The sequence below is a fragment of the Bufo bufo genome, chromosome 3 (assembly GCF_905171765.1).
Source record: "Bufo bufo chromosome 3, aBufBuf1.1, whole genome shotgun sequence".
Taxonomy (NCBI): Eukaryota; Metazoa; Chordata; class Amphibia; order Anura; family Bufonidae; genus Bufo; species Bufo bufo.
In genome coordinates, this window is record NC_053391.1 from 328,168,473 (window position 1) to 328,190,694 (window position 22,222).

General features: G+C 47.3%; 1 protein-coding gene across 1 annotated transcript in view; it reads right to left on the minus strand.

Annotated features, from left to right (window-relative positions):
* CLSPN (claspin) overlaps positions 1–19,709 on the minus strand; it is a 68,253-nt gene extending 48,544 nt beyond the window's left edge. Inside the window, exons 1-3 of the mRNA XM_040424381.1 lie at positions 19,626–19,709; positions 8,831–8,960; positions 6,778–7,229 (exon numbers count right to left, since the gene is read on the minus strand). Of these exons, the coding sequence (XP_040280315.1) occupies positions 6,778–7,229; positions 8,831–8,960; positions 19,626–19,649 (606 nt within the window). The 5' untranslated portion in view covers positions 19,650–19,709. The remainder of the gene's footprint in view (positions 1–6,777; positions 7,230–8,830; positions 8,961–19,625) is intronic.
* Between the last annotated feature and the right edge of the window lie 2,513 nt (positions 19,710–22,222).

A 22,222-nucleotide genomic window follows, 5' to 3' on the forward strand; every position in this document is an offset into this window, starting at 1 on the left:
CAATAGCAAGGCTCACATGTGAAGGGAGCAGGTCTCCCCTCACCGCAAGGCAGGTGATGAAGTTAAGCGCCCTATTTAAAAGGCGAAAACCCAAGGCTGCTAGAGGAAACCGCCAACCCTTGGAGAAGGAGGGGGTTGTAGGTAAAAGCCAGGAAAAAAGAGTAAGACCTGCGTCCCAAAAACAGGAGACGAGGCTCGAGCCTCTGAAAACAAGATATCAATGTGAAGCGTAAGACCAGAGGAAACTCTGGGCATGTGAAGCATCAGGGAAAAAAGGAACCAGATACAGGCCCAGGAAATCTCAGCAGGACACACTGGACTGAAAGACATGGAAGTAGAAGGAGAGTACTCCAACAGCCTAAGGAGGAAAGGTTCTACAACAGGAGGAGGTCCCTCCCGAAGGAGACCATACGGCGGAATTGCAAACCGTAGCGCTAAACCACTCAATACCAGGTACTTGACGTGGGAGGATGGGAAAAGAGACACGAATCCCAAGAAGACCACAAGGCTATTGGAACCCAAAAAGGGAACAATCAACCCAGGCCCCGACCCCCCCAAAAAAACGATTGTCATGCAGAACCTGAGTGGTCAAATGAACGGGGACAGGGACTCCAGAAAGGAGTACCCGGAATGGGCTCACAAGGAACCAGGAGCTGAACCACCAGAAGACAACGCAAGCCAGAATATCCAGGAAAGGAGAAATGAAACTACCATAGGGGAAGGGACATTGGCCATGGACAACTAGCCATTCCAAGAACAGTGACTAGCAAACTGTATACATTGTCCCAGAGAGGGCAAGTACAGCAGCTCGGGATGTACCACTAAATTGACAGACATCCATATGCATAAGGAATGCAGAAGTCGCCATGAAAAAGCCGGGTGAGACTACACAGAAAAGTAGAAACCAGCTGCGACCGGCGTACTAAAAACTCCCAGGGGGGAGAAAGTACCTGACAGGTGCAAACGACGGCAAGGTCCAAGGGGACTGCCCCTCTGACATGTAGTACAACTAAGCAGAGAATATAAGGGAATACCGAGAACACCTGGACCCAGAAGGAACTACGGGGACCCTGTCAGATGCCAGAGCAATCAGCTGAAAAAATACCTGCCAGGCAGGTGTGTGGCGCTCAGTGGTCCTGTCCCTGACCCGTCAGGGAGGACGTCCAGCGACGAAAAATGCAGATGACCCCAGAAGGATTCCATGTGGCGGAGGACATCCAGCGATGACCGAAAACTGCTGCAGCGGCCGATGCTCACCAGCTACGTGCCCCAACAAGGTAGAAGATCCAGTGGAGATCCCTGTACTCCACCAGGAATGGGCCACTCTGTAATAGGAAACAACGCGAGTACTTCTCTATAACATGGGGTAACGCGAAGCGCAGCATACCGTAGTACCTTATAGAGATGGCAAGAGCAACCCTAGCACAAAGGCCAACGACCACCTGGCCATGGTGTAGGGAGCGTGGTTGTATGTGGACCACCCGCCGGATCAGAACAGATCAGCCATATACTGGAGCTACAATAAGTAGCACTAGACCGACAAGGTGGGGGTTGGGCTGGCCCACCCCTGCCAGATATGGTAACCATGCACATGCAGAACCAGGATGGCCTGTTGTAGACAGTGCCCTGAGAAGTACAAGGAGACAATTGAGCACGACAGTAACGGAGTGGAGATGTATGGAAGAACCAAAAGGGTGAAACCAACATCCGCAGCACAGATTAGAACCTGGGGGCAGAAAGCACCCAGTAATACAGAAACTGTATGGGCCACAGATTGCACCATAGGGCCCAGCACTTTGAGTAATACAACCACACGCCTAAAATATAGGGAAAGTGGCTGCATGTCTAAGGAGAGTGGAAACATAGCCACAACATCTGGGAATGCGACAGCATTTGGAGGGTACAGGTACTCAACCTGTAAAGTAGAAATATGGCTGCGAGTGCAGAGATACGACCAGAAAGGTGTAATGGGTACAGCATCTGGAGATGGTAGAGGTACTACCTTTAAGATCGGAGCAATGTGGCCACATGGTGCACCCTAGAACCAGAGAGGTGCAACGGCTACCGCGTTAACAATGGTACCTATATTCCGCCCGGGAAGGGGAAAATAGGGCCGCACGGTACCACAAAGAACAAGACAGGTGCACACTACAATCAGGTAGGTGAAATGGCAACTGAAGGAGGCCCTCTATTTCGCCTGAAAAAAAAGGGAAACAGGGCCGCATAGTACACCATAGAGCCAGACAGGTGTAACGGCTAGGGATCGACCGATTATCGGTTTGGCCGATATTATCGGCCGATATTGAGGATTTTGAACGTTATCGGTATCGGCATCTATTTTGCCGATATACCGATAACGTATTGGGAACACAGAACGCGCTGCTCTCAGCGCTCTCCGTGTTCCCTCAGCAGCACAGGGGAGAAGGAAGCAGTGTCTCCCTCCCCCTGTGCTGCTGCTGCCGCCAATGAGAGTAGAGAACATAGACAATGGGAGGGGCTGTGGCCACTGCGCCACCAATGAAGATAAGCCTCTCATTCATTCATATACAGGAGGCGGGAGCTGGCTGCAGAATCACATAGCCGGCTCCTGACCTCTATGAGCGATAGCTGCGATCCGCGGTAGTTAACTCCTCAGGTGCCGCGGATCGCAGCTACCGCTCATAGAGGTCAGGAGTCGGCTATGTGATTCTGCAGCCAGCTCCCGCCTCCTGTATATGAATGATTGAGAGACTTATCTTCATTGGTGGCGCAGTGCGCCCCCCCCAAGCCCCCCAGTATTAATCATTGGTGGCGCAGTGCGCCCCCCATCCCAATCCCGGCCAATAGTAAAAACATTGGTGGTGCAGTGCGCGTCCCCCCCCCCCCCCCCCCCCACCCAGTATTACTCATTGGTGGCAGTGGCCACAGGATCCCCTCTCCCCTGCTCCTCCGATCGGAGCCCCAGCAGTGTAATCCTGGGGCTCCGATCGGTTACCATGGCAGCCAGGACAAGCCCTGGCTGCCATGTTCAGCTCCATGCTGCTGTGTGCACTATGCACAGAGCAGCAGGGACAGTGTGAGCTCCTATTCACCCTGATAGAGATCTATAAGGGTGACTAGGACAAGGGTGAATAGGACAAGGGTTCTAGTCCCTAAGGGGGCTAAAAGTTAGTAAAAAAAAAAAACACAAAAATATTAAGTATAAATGAAAAAGATTTATAAAACAAAATACACATTAACAATAAGCAAAAAAAATACACATTAACAATAAACATATTAATTTTCAGCAGATTTGTGTATGAATTTTTTTTTTCTCAAAAATGAAAATTCCCAGAATATCGGTATAAATTATCGGCTATCAACCTGAAAGTTCACAAATTATCGGTATCGGTCCTAAAAAATCAATATCGGTCGATCCCTAGTAACGGCTGCAGCATCAGAGACGGTGCAGGAACTCTACCTATGAAGGGAGTAAGATGGCTGTTTGGTGCACACTATGATGAGGTAGGTGCAATGACCACGGCAATTGGAGGAGGCCTCAATATCTCGTCCGGTAAGGGAGAGAAAATGCCACATGGTACACCATAAAGCCAGACAGGAGCAACAGCTACAGCATCAGGAGATGGTGCAGGTACTCTACCTATGAAGGGACCAAGGTGGCAGCTTGGTGCCGACTAGAACCAGACAGAGGCAATTTTACGGCAATTGAAAGTGGCCTCTATATCTCGCCCGTAGGGAGAAATGTTGCCGCATGGAACACAATAGAGCCCGCCAGGGGTATTGGCTACAGCATCGGAGATGGTGTAGGTACTCTACCTATGAAAGGGAGCAAAAAAGTCTGGGAACAGACAGGAGCAATTGCTACGGCAATTGAAGGCGGCCTGCATATCCCGCCCGGAAGGGAGAAATAGTGCCGCATGGAACACCATAGCGCCAGCCAGAGGTATCGGCTACAGCATCTGGAGATGGTGTAGGTACTCTACCTATGAAAGGAGCAAAGTGGCTGGGAACAGACAGGTGCAATTGCCACGGCAATTGAAGGCGGCCTGTGTATCTCGCCCGGAAGGGAGAAATAGTGCCACATGGAACACCATAGAGCCAGCCAGGAGTAATGGCTTCAGCATCTGGAGTAGGTGTAGGTACTCTACCTATGAAAAGGAGCAAGGCGGATAGAAACAGCCAGATATAATTGCTTTTCCTTACTAACCTACAGGAGGCGCTTGCCTAGAACAGGGACCTCCTGTTATGAGGTAGAGTGGCGAACACCAGCACCAGGATGGGGACCCGGTGGAAACACTCTCAAATGTGTAGAGCATAGCCCCTGGTATAGGGGAACCAGGAAGGCTTGTCAGGTACAGCCAATGGCAGTGGTGCAGGTACCCCCCTGTTAAGGAGAAGGCGTACGTACCAGAGACACCAAGTAGGTGACTCATTATGCTAAACACGGGGACGGCTGCCTTACCTGTGCGGTTGAATACCTGTGCAGTCAGGGGAGCGCCATCTGAAAATCCACTAGAGGGGATACCAACCCTGGGTAGGAGAGGTTCCTCCGTGCACGTTAGTCTTGACCTCCCAGGGGGCTTCTGTATGGAGGAAGACCGCCTGATGCTCTGTTTCGAGGGAATCGGTGCAGAGGTGTCCCCAGAGGCAACGGATGGGGTGACAGGAAAGGATTCGTCACCAGCCTCAGGCCTGTCCTGGGGAGGACCCGAGGATGCCGAGGAGGGGTGGAATCCTGTTGAGACCACCCGAGGTTGTACTGTGAGCTACCCCTTGCCGGAGCTGGTATCTAAGCATGCCTCATCTGCAGGGAGGACCCTGGGAGGGCATAGGTGGCCGCAATTGGAAAGGTAGCGGTCCAGCGACTCCGCCAGAGATTGGGAGAGTCGGACAAGGTTCCCATGGCTTTGACAAAGAGGGAGACCATTCAGAAGGGACCTACACAAAAGGATTTGGTCAGGGGACACAATGGGGTCTGGGAAGAGGTACTGCACACAAGCAGGGACAGGCCGACCGCATGGCAGCCTTCGTAGACAGCGGACGCACGTGAAAACACGTGGCGATCCGAGGAGACCCTCATAGAGCAGCCAGCAGAGGCTGTCATATCTGGACCCGGATGCCATGTTCCCCAAAGAGGTGCTGCAGCAGCTATAGAGGCTGCAGAAGAAATGAAGCAATTGAGAGACAAAAACATAGGACAATGACTAAAGGGGTTCTGCAGTTCCTTTAAACTGGGGATCTATCCACTGGATAGATAACCCACGTTAGACCAGTAAAGGGTGGAGGAGATAGCCCCTCCCGAGGGCCGGGCCGGGTCAGAAAAGCCCGGGAAGCAAGGAGGAGTGGCCGGGAAGATCGCGGTCTAGCAGGCCCAAAAGCCGGGGCCTCGATTTATGAGGCGGCCGGGAATGGAGCGAGGGGGGCGGGGCGAATCGCGGCCAACCGAGGGGCCTCCGGACCCACAAAACTAGGTGAGGAGGGTAGGGGGGGGGGAGAGACACCTGGGGGTGGGCGGAACAGGGCAAACAGAGCACCTGGGAGCCGGGAACGGGCCATGGAAGATGAGGCCTAGTCCCTGCAAAAGCCGGGGACTAAAGTAGCGGGGAAGGCCCAGGAGAAGACTGTGTGGCCAGGGAGGAGAGAAAAAAACCAACCAAGGGGGAAGAGAAAGGTGGAGGAAGATGGAAGCTTCCCAGGACCCCCAGCTAAGGTGGATCCCACCCCCCTGGCCACAGGAGGGAACCTAACCCTGGGGCAGGGACACAGGGACAGGGGTACTCACTATACTCACCATCTGATGTCTTCGGGCGCCGCAGGGTCACCCCTTCGGCAGACTCAACACGGGAACCGTGGGAATGCCGGCAAGCCACTGCGGATGCAGTCTGTGGGGACTGGGTGACCGGCGATGGTACAGAAGTACGCGCCCGCAGGGGGGGGGGGGGCAACTAAAGTGGAACACGATGGAGCCCCAGCCTGCAGCAGGTATAACGGTGGAAATCACCGAGACCTGCAGAAGAGAGAAAAAAAAAAAGAATAAAAAATAAAATAAACAGCAGGTCCTGCAAAAAAAGCAGGACAGGTCTGCCTCCTACGGACACTAGACAAAAACTGAATAGCCTTGTGCCTGTGGAGAGGGTATAGCCCAACGGGGAGGAGCCAACACTTTTTGTGTCTAGTGCCTCCTAGTGGTAGTTGGACATATACCCATGGTGCTGTGTCCCCCAATGCCATGCACGAGAAATTCTCCTGTAAAAGAAATACTTTAAGACAAAAATCTTGTATGGAGCTGTAATAAGGCATGCAAAATACCATGTCAGTTTTTTCAGATTAGATAAAAAAAACAAAAAAAAAAAAACCTTTCAATATGAAATCTGAGGTCTACTACATGGATACAGTAAGGGAATTCTGTGGTAGCCTTATTACCATAAAAAGTAAAGCCATGTGCATGAAAACCAACTCGGTCTGCAGAAGAGAAAGTTTGCAAGGGCGTCAACAATACTGGAGCTAGGCTGGTAATAGGAGGAATGATACCGATCGTGCTGCAACCCCAAGGATTGAAAACAAAAATAAAAAATAGCACATTCACCCAAATATGTTACAAACAGGGGAGTACTTAAACATCTCAAACATACAGCAAGCCAAAAGTAAAAAATGGATGTGGATGTTCTTTCTGAATGCAGCCCGTTGTTTATTGCATGTACCTTTTTGGGTCTCTCCCATTCCCATTGCATAAAAATGCAAGTAAAAAAAAGAGACTGTGGTAACGGTAAACTGACGGCGATTTACCAGGCTACTAACCTCATTACTTGCATTTGAACTCTGCTTCTTGTCCTTTTTAAACTTTTCAATAGAAGCCATTTTCTTTCTCTCTTTATCTGCTCTACGTTTCGATTTGCCTTTTTCTTTTACTTCTACTCCAGCTTGCTTTTTGGAAGACTTGTAGTTATTCTGTTTTACGGAGGTGTTTTTCTGTGGACTGTCTTTATCAGTGGAAGCCACTATGGCATTTACCTCACCATCTGCAATAAGGTCTCCATCACAGTCACTATCATCACTGTCAAAGAGAGCGGCTCGGATTCGTCGAGGCTTTATCCTATCTGTGGCTTTGTTCTCTTTGTTTTCTTCATCACTTTCAAGACTTGGCTTAGTGTTGGCAGTAACAGCAGTGGTGTTGCCATCAGAATCGTCACTTTCTTCAAAAACTTTCCTTTTTTTAGACTTCTTACGTACCAAGATCTCGTCACCTGAATCTTAACAGAAGAATAAAATACATAAATGTGTTATCCTGTTAAATATAATTTAGGATAGGTCATCATTATCAGATTGGCAGGGGTCCAAATCCCGGCAACCCTGCCGATCAGCTGCTACAGGGAGCGTCTGCACTCACCGGAGCTCTGGTGAGCACTGCCAGCTTCTCTCCAAACACAGTGCCATACATCACATAGATGCAATGCTTGGTATTGCAGCTCAGTGCCATTCACTGCAATGTGGCCGAGATGCAAATAGGCCATGGGACAGATGTATGGTGACGTAGCATGGCCCAGAAAGAGGCCGCAGCGCTCTTCTGACAGCTGATCAGCAGGGGTCCCAGGGGGCTGCTACTGATAATAGATTCATTAATACTAATTACCGGACAACACTTTTAATCCCATGTAATTATATTTTAGGGTACTTTCACACTGGCGTTTTGGCTTTCTGTCTGTGAGATCCGTTTCAAGGCTCTCACAAGCGGCCCAAAACGGATCAGTTCAGCCCCAATGTGATCTGAATGGATAAGGATCCGTTCAGAATGCATCAGTTTGCTTCCGTTCTGCCTCCATTCCGCTCTGGAGGCGGACACCAAAACGCTGCTTGCAGCGTTTCGATGTCCGCCTGGCTATGCAGAGCCAAACAAATCCGTCCTGACTTACAATGCAAGTCAATGGGGACGGATTCGTTTTCACTGACAATATGGTGCAATTGAAAACGGATCCGCCTCTCATTGACTTTCAGTGTAAGTCAAAACGGATCCATTTAAATTTTGAACAAATAAAAAATATATATATATTTTTTTTTGTTCATGGTAATGCAAACGGATCCGTTCTGAACAGATACAAGAGTTTGCATTATCGGCGCGGATCCGTCTGTGCAGATACCAGGCGGATTCGCACCTAACGCAGGTGTGAAAGTAGCCTTAGAGTGATTCCAGAAAGGAGTGGCAAAGAATTGAGGAAGAAAGATCCGATTTAAAATCAATTCATAAGGCTGAACTCACAATGTTTTACAGCATTTTTCTAGGACAAAAATGCTGCTACCAGATGTTACTTTAGAGTCTACAACAAGTATTAAAAGGATCCTTAAAAAACTTGAAAACCTCTAGAAAAGCACATGTTAAAACAGCTATAAAATAAAAATTCCAATAATTACACTGAAAATAGAATGTTTCCTGCAGCATAAATCAGAAAACCGTTTCCCAACATTTTGGGAAAGATTTCCATGTATTCGGGTTAAGGGATCTGATCTCAATTTCAGAGCTAAATATACAGCTCTCATATGGAGGAGTAGTACTGCCATCTGAATAAAGGATTCACCAAACAATTCCAGATCATTTCATCTCTGCCTTTAGCAGTGCCTATCATTCCTTCTGGAAATGCATGAATAAACTGACAACGGGGTGTTATCATTACACTTGTCTGACACAGTGCTGATAGTATCGGACTGTGTAGGTGCATGGAAAGTGTCAATTCTTACATTCCTAGGAGGAATAACAAAGGAACAGCAGGCACAGTGCCAAGTTCTAACAAAAGATGCTCCAGAATTGATATTTCATGTGGAATACAAGGATTTACTAACAAACTTGTATATAAAATACCTCCATTATCCAGGAAGGCCATGCTTTCTTGCTTGTCTGTAGGGGAATCCATTTTGCAGCTTCCCTGACCACTATCGGAATCGCTCTCCAAGACGTTTAGTCCAATCTGGTTATCTTCTGCCAAATACGCCTTATGTTAACAGAAAGAAAATAAAGTGAAATTAAGACACAAGAAAACACTCATCAGCTCTACTATGCATGTGTTAGATACACAAGGGTGCATTCACACGTGTTGGATATGTGCAGTTTCTATGCTGAGATTTAGTGTCCTTTGTAAACTGCATTTTTTTGCGTTTTTACATAAAGACCTCCATACACAGACTACTTTCACACCTGCGTTAGGTGCGGATCCGTCTTGTATCTGCACAGACGGATCCGCACCGATAATGCAAACGCTTGTATCCGTTCATAACGGATCCGTTTGCATTATTCTTTAAAGAAAAAAGTCTAAGTCAAAACGGATCCGTCCTGACTTACATTGAAAATCAATGGGGGACGGATCAGTTTTCAATTACACCATATTGTGTCAGTGAAAAACAGATCCTTCCCCATTGACTTACATTGTAAGTCAGGCCGAATCCGTTTGGCTCAGCATCGTCAGACAGTCACCAAAACGCTTCAAGCTGCGTTTTAGGGACCATCTAAAAAACACAACGGAGACCAAACGCAGCCAAATTGATGCATTCTGAAAACGGATCCTTATCCATTCAGAATGCATTGGGGCTGAACTGATCTGTTTTGGGCCGCTTGTTAGAGCCCTGAAACGGATCTCACAAACGGATCCAGAAATGGCAGTGTGAAAGTAGCCTTACTCTATTGTGCAGGGGGATCATCCCGCACTGTCACTGCGGCTCCAAGTAGCGGTGCAAGTACAGAAGGGTCTGCTGCTACTAGAACAGTGACTGCGCATGTGCCGCTACACTTCCGGGTGCCGGCACAGTCGCTGCTCCAATAGCAGCAGCAAAGCCTTAGGCCCCTTGCAGACGAGCGTGTCCGGATTAGGTCCGGATGCATTGCGGCAAACTCGTGCGAGTAGGAACGCAATTGCAGTTAGTTTTGACTGCGATTGCGTTCCGATGTTCCGTTTTTATCGCGCGGGTGCAATGTGTTTTGCACGTGTGTGATAAAAAAAACTGACTGGTACCCAGACCCAAACTTCTTCACAGAAGTTCAGGTTTGGGTTAGTTGTAGTGTAGATTGTATTATTTTCCCTTATAACATGGTTATAAGGGAAAATAATAGCATTCTGAATACAGAATGCATAGTACAATAGGGCTGGAGGGGTTAAAAAATAAATAAAAATAAAATTTAACTCACCTTAAAGAGGACCTTTCACTAGATTAAAAAATCTAAACTAACTATACAGACATGGAGAGCGGCGCCCAGGGATCCCCATGCACTTACTATTATCCCTGGGCGCCGCTCCGTTCGCCCAGTATAGGCTCCGGTATCTTCACATGTTAGGCTCCACCCAGTGGAACTTGTCGGCGTCTCCTTCTCCCATGCTGTAGCACTGGCCAATCGCAGCGCTCAGCTCATAGCCTGAGAGTTTTTTTTTTTCTCTCAGGCTATGAGCTGAGCGCTGCGATTGGCAAGCGCTACAGCATGGGAGAAAGAGACGCCAGCAGGTTCCACTGGGTGGAGCCTAACATGTGAAGATACCGGAGGCTATACCGGGAGAACGGAGCGGCGCCCAGGGATAATAGTAAGTGCAGGGGGATCCCTGGGCGCCGCTCTCCATGTCTGTATAGTTAGTTTAGATTTTTTAATCTAGTGAAAGGTCCTTTAATCCACTTGTTCACTCAGCCCGGCTTCTCTTCTGTCTTGTTCTGTGAGGAATAGGACCATTGATGAGGTCACTATGGTGATGGACCATGTGATGAACGCAGTGACGTCATCAAAGGTCCTATTGCTCACAGATAAAGACAGAAGAGATGCCGACTGCGCGAACAAGTGGATTAAGGAGAGTTAAATATTTTTTTCTTTTTTTAACCCCTCCAGCCCTATTTTACTTGTATTCAGAATGCTATTATTTTCCCTTATAACCATGTTATAAGGGAAAATAATAATGATCGGGTCTCCATCCTGATAGTCTCCTAGCAACCGTGCGTGAAAATTGCACCACATCCGCACTTGCTTGCGGATGCTTGCGATTTTCACGCAACCCCATTTATTTCTATGGGGCCTGCGTTACGTGGAAAAAAACGCACAAAGAGGAGCATGCTGCAATTTTCACGCAACGCACAAGTGATGCGTGAAAATCACTGCTCATGTGCACAGCCCCATAGAAATGAATGGATCCGGATTCAGTGCGGGTGCAATGCGTTCACCTCACGCATTGCACCCGCGCGGAATACTCGCCCATGTGAAAGGGGCCTTAGAGCGCCGGAGCAAGCACAAGACTGACCGGACCGAGAGAGCAGCACTTCTCAGTAGATGGATGTGCAGATTGAACGCCAAGGTGGCGCCATACTATATAAGCAAATGTCAAATTTACTGGATCATTTTTATAACTGCAAATATGCTATCATTTTTTTCTCTCATCTCTAAAATTAATATGACATGTAATGACAACAACCTCTTTAACCACTTAAGGACCACAGGTTTATACCCCCCTAAAGACCAGGCCCTTTTTTACAAATCGGCACTCCACAACTTTAGCGGTTTATTGCTCGGTCATGCAACTTACCACCCAAATGAATTTTACCTCCTTTTCTTCTCACTAATAGAGCTTTCATTTGGTGGTATTTCATTGCTGCTGACATTTTTACTTTTTTTGTTATTAATCGAAATTTAACGATTTTTTTGCAAAAAAATGACATTTTTCACTTTCAGTTGTAAAATTTTGCAAAAAAAACGACATCCATATATAAATTTTGCTCTAAATTTATTGTTCTACATGTCTGATAAAAAAAAAATGTTTGGGTAAAAAAAAAAAATGGTTTGGGTAAAAGTTATAGCGTTTACAAACTATGGTACAAAAATGTGAATTTCCGCTTTTTGAAGCAGCTCTGACTTTCTGAGCACCTGTCATGTTTCCTGAGGTTCTACAATGGCCAGACAGTACAAACACCCCACAAATGACCCCATTTCGGAAAGTAGACACCCTAAGGTATTCTCAGATGGGCATAGTGAGTTCATAGAACTTTTTATTTTGTCACAAGTTAGCGGAAAATGATGATTTTTTTTTTTTTTTCTTACAAAGTCTCATATTCCACTAACTTGTGACAAAAAATAAAAACTTCCATGAACTCACTATGCCCATCAGCGAATACCTTGGGGTGTCTTCTTTCCAAAATGGGGTCACTTGTGGGGTAGTTATACTGCCCTGGCATTCTAGGGGCCCAAATGTGTGGTAAGGAGTTTGAAATCAAATTCTGTAAAAAATGGCCGGTGAAATCCGAAAGGTGCTCTTTGGAATGTGGGCCCCTTTGCCCACCTAGGCTGCAAAAAAGTGTCACACATGTGGTATCTCCGTACTCAGGAGAAGTTGGGGAATGTGTTTTGGGGTGTCATTTTACATATACCCATGCTGGGTGAGATAAATATCTTGGTCAAATGCCAACTTTGTATAAAAAAATTGGAAAAGTTGTCTTTTGCCAAGATATTTCTCTCGCCCAGCATGGGTATATGTAAAATGACACCCCAAAACACATTCCCCAACTTCTCCTGAATACGGAGATACCACATGTGTGACACTTTTTTGCAGCCTAGGTGGGCAAAGGGGCCCATATTCCAAAGAGCACCTTTCGGATTTCACTGGTCATTTTTTACAGAATTTAAATTTCAAACTCCTTACCACACATTTAGGCCCCTAGAATGCCAGGGCAGTATAACTACCCCACAAGTGACCCCATTTTGGAAAGAAGACACCCCAAGGTATTCGCTGATGGGCATAGTGAGTTCATGGAAGTTTTTATTTTTTGTCACAAGTTAGTGGAATATGAGACTTTGTAAGGGAAAAAAATTAAAATAAAAAAAATCATCATTTTCCGCTAACTTGTGACAAAAAATATAAAAGTCTAGGAACTCGCCATGCCCCTCACGGAATACCTTGGGGTGTCTTTCCAAAATGGGGTCACTTGTGGGGTAGTTATACTGCCCTGGCATTTTCCAGGGGCCCTAATGTGTGGTAAGTAGGTAAATGACCTGTGAAATCCTAAAGGTGCTCTTTGGAATGTGGGCCCCTTTGCCCACCTAGGCTGCAAAAAAGTGTCACACATCTGGTATCTCCGTACTCAGGAGAAGTTGGGGAATGTGTTTTGGGGTGTCTTTTTACATATACTCATGCTGGGTGAGAGAAATATCTCTGCAAAAGACAACTTTTCCCATTTTTTTATACAAAGTTGGCATTTGACCAAGATATTTATCTCACCCAGCATGGGTATATGTAAAATGACACCCCAAAACACATTGCCCAACTTCTGTTGAGTACGGCGATACCAGATGTGTGACACTTTTTTGCAGCCTAGATGCGCAAAGGGGCCCACATTCCTTTTATGAGGGCATTTTTAGACATTTGGATCCCAGACTTCTTCTCACGCTTTAGGGCCCCTAAAATGCCAGGGCAGTATAAATACCCCACATGTGACCCCATTTTGGAAAGAAGACACCCCAAGGTATTCATTGAGGGGCATGGCGAGTTCATAGAAAAAAACATTTTTGGCACAAGTTAGCAGAAATTGATTTTTTATTTATTTTTTTCTCACAAAGTCTCCCTTTCCGCTAACTTAGGACAAAAATTTCAATCTTTCATGGACTCAATATGCCCCTCACGGAATACCTGGGGGTGTCTTCTTTCCGAAATGGGGTCACATGTGGGGTATTTATACTGCCCTGGCATTCTAGGGGCCCTAAAGCGTGAGAAGAAGTCTGGAATATAAATGTCTAAAAAATTTTACGCATTTGGATTCCGTGAGGGGTATGGTGACTTCATGTGAGATTTTATTTTTTGACACAAGTTAGTGGAATATGAGACTTTGTAAGAAAAAAAAAATTATTTCCGCTAACTTGGGCCAAAAAAAATGTCTGAATGGAGCCTGACAGGGGGGGGGGGGGTGGTAATCAATGACAGGGGGGGGTGGTAATCAATGACAGGGGGGGTGGTAATCAATGACAGGGGGGGGGGGGGAATCAATGACAGGGGGGGGGTTGGTAATCAATGACAGGGGGGGGGGTGGTAATCAATGACAGGGGGGGGGGGGTAATCAATGACAGGGGGGGGTGGTAATCAATGACAGGGGGGTAATCAGGGAGTCTATATGGGGTGATCAGGGGCTAATAAGCGACCGGGGGGGGGGGGGGGGGGGGGTGTAGTGTAGTGGTGCTACTTTACTGAGCTACCTGTGTCCTCTGGTGGTCGATCCAAACAAAGGGGACCACCAGAGGACCAGGTAGCAGGTATATTAGACGCTGTTATCAAAACAGCATCTAATATACCTGTTAGGGGTTAAAAAAAAAATCACATCTCCAGCCTGCCAGCGAACGATCGCCGCTGGCAGGCTGGAGATCAACTCTCTTACCTTCCGTTCCTGTGAGCGCGCGCTCACAGGAAATCTCGGCTCACGCGAGATGACGCCAATCGGCGTTAGCGTAGCCTGAGGGAGCCGCCGCGATGACGCCTTTCGGCGTTACAGTTGCGGCAACTGGTTAAGATGCCCCGAAATTTTTTTTTATTTTTTAGAAAGTGCCATAAAAATGTGAGATTTTACACGTGACTAGAAACTTCAAGAAATGAAGCCTACACAGGTGGCTAGGATGTCTTCCGTGTGCAAAGCCAAGGGGCCCTAAGTGCTGACAGGAGAGGTGGAATAAGGTGGTAGTAGTATGAAAACCACCCTTGATCCAAACCATTTTACTGTTTCTACAGAAGTAAGGGGCCATTTACAAAACTGTATTTTTGGTCCACACGCGATCCACAATGGGGCTGCAAAAAATGCGGAGAGCACGCCGTATGTTGTCTGCATCTATATGTCCATTGTGCAGTCCCACAAAAAAAACAACAACATCCTATTCTTGTACATTTTACAGACAATAGGCAATTTTTCAATGGAGCCCGTGAAAAGTGCACGATGCATACAGACCACATCCGTATTTTGCAGATCTGCGATTTGTTGACAGCAAAACGGATATGGTGGTGTGAACAGCCCCTAAGGCCCCTTTCACACAAGCGTGACGGATTAAGTCCGGATGCGCTCAGGAAAACTCGCACCATTTTGCAAGCAAGTTCAGTCAGTTTTGTCTGCTATTGCGTTCAGTTTTTTCCGCGCGGGTGCAATGCGTTTTGATGCGTTTCTTACGCGCGTGATAAAAAACTGAAGGCTTACAAACAACATCTCCTAGCAACCATCAGTGAAAAACGGATTACATCCGCACTTGCTTGCGGATGCAATGTGTTTTTCACTGAAGCCCCATTCACTTCTATGGGGCCAAGGCTTTGTGAAAAACGCAGAACTGATGCATGAAAAAAAACGCTCATGTACACAGACCCATTGAAATGAATAGGTCAGGATTCAGTGAGGGTGCTATGCGTTCACGCCACACATTGCAACCGCGCGGGAAAACTCGTTCGTGTGAAAGGGGCCTAGAACTAAAGGTGGATTTAGACAGAACCATTCCGCAGCCAATTGTTGAGTAGGAAATGTTCCATCCCATCAGTCGGCTGCTCGTTCAGTGAAGGAGACCGCTACATTTACATGTATCACAGTAAGGCTACTTTCACACTAGCGTTTTAGTTTTTCGGGATTTAGATCCGTCATAGTGGCTCAATACCGGAAAAAAAACACTTCAATTTCGTCCCCATTCATTGTCAATGGGGACAAAAACGTAACTGAACAGAACAGAGTGCACCAGAATGTGTTCCCATACCGGAGAGAAAACCGCAGCAAGCTGTATTTTGCTTTCTGTCCTCAGTGATGCAAAACGGATCCGTCAAGACCCCAAAGCAAGTCAATGGGGACTGATCCGTTTTCTGACGCTATCTGACAATAGAAAATTGATCCGTCCCCCATTGACTTTTACTTGTCAATGTTTTTTTGTCAATGTTTTTTTTTAATTATTATTCAGGAGAAAGCATTACAGAAGCATATATTAAGCAGTTCATGATGGATCCGTATTGGCAATGTTAAAGATCATACAACCGGATTGTTCATAACGGACGCAGATGGTTGTATTATCAATAACGGAAGCGTTTTTGCTGAACCCTGCCGGATCAAGTAAAAATGCCCTGGCTTCTGAGCAGCAGATGGCTGCTTAGAACACACGATCTGCTGCCCACAAACTATGATCAGTGGTGCCTGCATGAGTGACAGGATCACCCGATGAACGAGCATTCGTTCCCAATAATCTGGATGATTATTGGCTCCTGTAAATGGTGCTGATAGTCCATCAATTATCAGGAGGAACAGCATTTTCATACACTTGCCATTGTCAGCAGCACACCCGTGTACACAAGGGGATGGACGGCTGACAATGATTTTTGTTGTTTGGACATGTTTAAAGGGAATATCCAAGTTAGATGAAAACTCAGGCAGCCCTTGTAGATGTGGTAAATTAACAAAAGAATTGATACTCACCCTCTTTTTCCCACCACGGAGACATTCCGAGCACACAGATCACTGCGCAGCCAATCACTGACCTCATCTTTGACACCCTGTTTACTGCTGAGGCCAGCGATTGGCTGCACAGATCATCACCTCGACAGCCAGAGGAGAGAAGAGGGGCGAGTATTGACTCTTGTTGTTTTACCACATTTACAAGGGCTTCCCAAGCTTTTAAAGGGGTTGTCCGGGTTCAGAGCTGAACCCGGACATCCCTCCATTTTCACCCCGGCAGCCCCTCTGACAGGAGCAGTTCATGTTCCGATGTTCTCCTTTGCCCTGCGCTAAATCGCACAGGGCAAAGGCATTTTTTGGAGCTCCGGTGACGTACCGGGGCTCTCTATGGGGCTGCCAGAAACCCCGGTGACGTCACCGGCACTGTTGGGCGGGATTTAGCGCTGCCCTAGCCAGTAAAACAGCTAGGGCAGCGCTAAAGCCCGCCCATCAGAGCCGGTGATGTCACTGAACACACTGCCGGCGGAAGTTTCCACCCGGCAGTGTGTTATTTAAAACAAGAGCCCTTGCCCTGCGGGATTTAGCTCAGGGCAAGGGAGCGCATCGGAGCATGAGATGCTCCGATGCAAGCCTCAGGGGAGCTGCCTGGGTGAAAATAAGGGTATGTCCAGGTTCAGCTCTGAACCCGGATAACCCCTTTAAGGCTGCTTTCACACAGTCAGGGTTTGATTTGCAATTTCCATCAGTGATTGTGAGCCAAAACCAGGGGTGAATAAACAACAATTTGCTTCGCTGTGGTTGATCGCATCTTTTACGGTATGGCAACATAAGTCACGCAACCCAAAAATGTGCAACTTGCTGTCACACAACTATTTCAGAACTATGATTTGGCTTAGAAAAAAAAACTGGCAAGTTGCATGTGGGGTGCAACTTCCATGAATCTGTATGGGGGCGAGCGGCGATCACTTATCCCCATACAGTGGAGGTGATCACTGCCTTTAAAGGGAACCTGTCACTTGGATTTTGTGTATAGAGCTGAGGACATGGGTTGCTAGATGGCCGCTAGCACATCCGCAATATCCAGTCCCCATAGCTCTGTGTGCTTTTATTATGTCAAAAAAACTATTTGATACTTATGGAAATTAACCAGAGATGAGTCCTGTCTCCTCCATGCTTCAGAGATGAGTCCAGCGTTCTCTGAGCCTGAGCCCCGCATCCCCTACTTGCTCCCCGACATCACTAAGCTAGAGCGCCGTAATCTCGCAATGCGCGAGCTAATGCATGCGCAGTTCCATTTGGAGGGAAACACCAAATGGAAAAGGATTTAGGAAAACTAGAAGAATGGTCAGAACTCTGGCAACTGAAATTTAATGTGGATAAGTGCAAGATAATGCACCTGGGGCGTAAAAACCCAAGGGCAGAATATAGAATATTTGACACAGTCCTGACCTCAGTATCTGAGGAAAGGGATTTAGGAGTAATTATTTCAGAAGACTTAAAGGTGGGAAGACAATGTAATAGAGCAGCACGAAATGCTTGGATGTATAGGGAGAGGTATAAGCAGTAGAAAGAGTGAAGTGCTTATGCCGCTGTACAGAACACTGGTGAGACCTCACTTGGAGTATTGTGCGCAGTACTGGAGGCCATATCTCCAGAAGGATATAGATACTCTAGAGAGAGTTCAGAGATAGAAACTTTTAAATACATAAAGGGAATCAACTCGGTAAAGGAGGAGAGAATATTTAAAAGAAGAAAAACTGCTACAAGAGGACATAGTTTTAAATTAGAGGGGCATAGGTTTAAAAGTAATATAAGGAAGTATTACTTTACTGAGAGAGTAGTGGATGCATGGAATAGCCTTCCTGCAGAAGTGGTAGCTGCAAATACAGTGAAGGGGTTTAAGCATGCATGGGATAGACATAAGGCCATCCTTCATATAAGATAGGGCCTGGGACTATTCATAGGATTCAGATATATTGGGCAGACTAGATGGGCCTAATGGTTCTTATCTGCCGACACATTCTATGTTTCTATGTTCTCTGAGGCTGATGCCAGCACAGGGAAGGAACACTATAACAACACTGCGCATGCGCAAGCTCGTGTATCGCAAGAATACAGAGCTCTAGCTTTCGGACATCGGGGAGCAAGGAGGAGATTCGGAGGATGCGGGGCGGTGCTGGGCTCCTTCACGCTGGACTCATCTCAGGTTAATTTGCATATGTATCAAATCGGTTTTTTTACACAATAAAAGCACACAGAGCTATGGGGACTGGGTATTGCGGATGTGCTAGCGGCCTCAGCTCTATTGCCAAATTCCAGGTGACAGGTTCCCTTTAAATGCAGCTCCTCACCTCCACTGACGAGCAGGCAACTATCGGGAAGAGATGCTTCCTGATAATTGCCTGCTCCATCGGGCTGTGTAAATCCTTCAAAATCGTTAGCAGTGCACCCCTCGTGTAAGCGACATGAGAGAAGAGAATGGACAATGACTCCTATAAACCCTCCAGTTAACAGCACATAGAAACGTAGTAAAGGAATGTTGAGCGGATCGCACATGTAAAAGGACCTTACGGTAGGTTTATAGCGTTTCTTGGAGATTTTGAGACTGATTTTTCTGCAAGTTTTCCAGCCAAAGCCACTGGATCCAGCAGGGAGGAGAAGCAGAATGCTTTCTTTATATCGCCGATTCCTTTTGAACTCAGCTCTGGCTGAAAAGCCTGCCTCAAACCCTCCTCCAGAAAACTCAGTGTGTGAACCTACCCTTACACAAGACAATGATTGGGAATGAAGGCTCCTCAAACTTGATCCAACTGGATATGCCTTACCATAGGAAACTATGAGAGAACATGATGTTAAAAACGGCATGAATGACCGCAGCAAGCACTGAAAGCAGCAGCAGTTAGCGATGCAGTCTGTATAAAGGAAGCTCCTACTTATACATAGGGGAGATCAGCAATAAGGTCATATAGAGATATATATAGATATATAACATACATATACATACAGCATATATATTCCACAGTAACTGAAGGTGGAGCTATAGACATGCTAGCAGATTACAGCTGGAGGAGGTAAACGCCATGCTATAGTACACCCTCCAGAAATACACTGTAGGCTCTCAGGCGGTGGGACAGCCGCAGACAGCCTTTGTTTGGTGCCAGAAGAAAGCGACTGGTCTTACACGGCGGTAAACGAGCACCACTGCTACACATGCAGCACACAACCACCACAGCTCCCCTCACCTGAGCCTCCAAGCCGGCAGCCATGGCGCTCCCCGGTGACAGCTCCCGCCAATACAGCCTGCAGCCGCCTCAGAATTCGCGCTCCGAACAGTGGGCGGGGCTAGAAGGGCTGTCCACCAATGGGCTTGGGGAGGCTGCTGACGTATTCTCGGGCTTAGCTGCTGAGTGACCTGCGCCTGCCCCAGCAAGCTGCTGACGTCATCAGTTGTAGGCTGGTTGTGTCCTCGTAGAGGATGTCCCTGCAGTTATGGTTTATAGCAGATGGTGGTGCTTGGAGGAGCCTTTAGAATTTAGTAGCATGTGTCTTGTGGGGGTGAGGGGAACAAAGTGGCTAAGGGTGCATTCACAGAACCGATTTTTAGTGTGTGCAGCTTTCATAAGGAATCTCCAAATACTCCCAGTCAAAATATTAAAGGGTTTCTATCACTTGGTATGACATAATTAGCTGTCAGACACTAGCGATCTGCTAGTGTCTGCTCTGGCCAACCATCCTACTATAATCACTTGTGGGGCAGCGGTTTTGCTAAAAAACTAACTTTTATAAATATGCTAATGAGCCTCTAGGTGCTATGTGGGCGTCATTAGCACCTAGAGGCTCCGTCTACCTTCATACACAGCCGCCGCCCAGCGCGTCCCTCCAGCCCGCCCATGTCCTCCTCCGTGTGACGCAGCGGACGAGTTCTCGCGCATGCGCCGTGCGCGGCTGTATTCGGCGCATTTGAGATCTCAGCTCGGAGCGGTCAGACATTCAATCCGAATACAGCCGCGCATGCGCATTGAATGTCTGACCGCTCTGAGCTGAGATCTCAAATGCGCCGAATACAGCCGCGCACGGCGCATGCGCGAGAACTCGTCCGCTGCGTCACACGGAGGAGGACATGGGCGGGCTGGAGGGACGCGCTGGGCGGCGGCTGTGTATGAAGGTAGACGGAGCCTCTAGGTGCTAATGACGCCCACATAGCACCTAGAGGCTCATTAGCATATTTATAAAAGTTAGTTTTTTTAGCAAAACCGCTGCCCCACAAGTGATTATAGTAGGATGGTTGGCCAGAGCAGACACTAGCGGATTGCTAGTGTCTGACAGCTAATTATGTCATACCAAGTGATAGAAACCCTTTAATATGGTACCTGAGCATGTAAGAGGGGACCCCAAGTTTGGACGCTTTAACCTCTTTCTTCTATTTTTGCAGTTTCATTCTTTGCTCCCTGTCTTCCCGGAGCCATAACTTTTTTACTTTTCCGTTCACGTAGGGTATGAGGGCTTGTTTTTGTTAGACAAGTTGCACTTTCTAATTGAAAGTTTGATCCGGACTTGTGGCTGAGGCTATGTTCACATCAGCGTTCAGCCTTTCCGTTCTCTTGCTCCGTTATAGGAGCAGGAAAACGGAAAGGACGGATTCGGCTCATAACTGAGCCGAACGGAGCCTACGGACCTCATAGACCCCCATAGACTATAATGGGGTGCGTTAGGTTTCCGCTCAGAAGATGATTTTGGAGCGGAGACAAAAGTCCTGCATGCAGGACTTTTGTCTCCGCTCCAAAATCATCTTCTAAACGGAAACCTAACGGACCCCATTATAGTCTATGGGGGTCTATGAGGTCCGTAGGCTCCGTTCGGCTCAGTTATGAGCCGAATCCGTCCTTTCCGTTTTCCTGCTCCTATAACGGAGCAAGAGAACGGAAAGGCTGAACGCTGATGTGAATAGGGCCTGACTCTATTCAGTGGTGCACTCCTGACCAGCCTGTCTGCCCCATAGGCTGATTTTAATTAGCGTAAGGCTACTTTCACACTAGCGTTAATATTTTCCGGTATTGAGATCCGTCATAGGGTCTCAATTAGGGATGAGCGAATCGACTTCAGATGAAACATCCGAAAAGTCGATTCATATAAAACTTAGTTCTAATACTGTACAGAGCAGGAGCTCCGTACAGTATTAGGCTCCATTCACACGTCCGCAAAATGGGTCCGCATCCTTTCCGCAATTTTGCGGAAAGGGTGCGGACCCATTCATTCTCTATGGGGACGGAATGTGCTGTCCGCATCCACATTTGCGGATCCGCACTTCCGCATCCGTGCTTCCGTTTCCGCAAAAAAATAGAACATGTCCTATTCTTGTCCGCAATTGCGGACAAGAACAGGCATATTCTATTATGTTGGCAATGTGCGGTCCGCAAAATGCGGAACACACATTGCCGCTTTCCGTGTTTTGCGGATCCGTGTATCCGCAAAACACATTGCGGACGTGTGAATGGAGCCTTAGAATGTATTGGGCTCCTGCCGAAGTTATTGCTTCGCGAAGTCTCGGGAGACTTTGCGCAATAACCTCATAAGTTAAAGGGAACCTGTCACCTGGATTTTGTGCATAGAGCTGGGGACATGGGCTGCTAGATGGCCACTAGCACATCTACAATACCCAGTCCCCACAGCTGTCTGTGCTTTAATTGTGTTAAAAAACCGTTTTGATCCATATGCAAATGAACCTGATATGTGTCCGGAGATGAGTCCAGCGGAAAGGAGCCCAGCACCGCCCTGCGTCCGCCGAATCTCCTCCTTGCTGGCTGACGTCACAGAGCTGGAGCGCCGAAATCTCGCGATG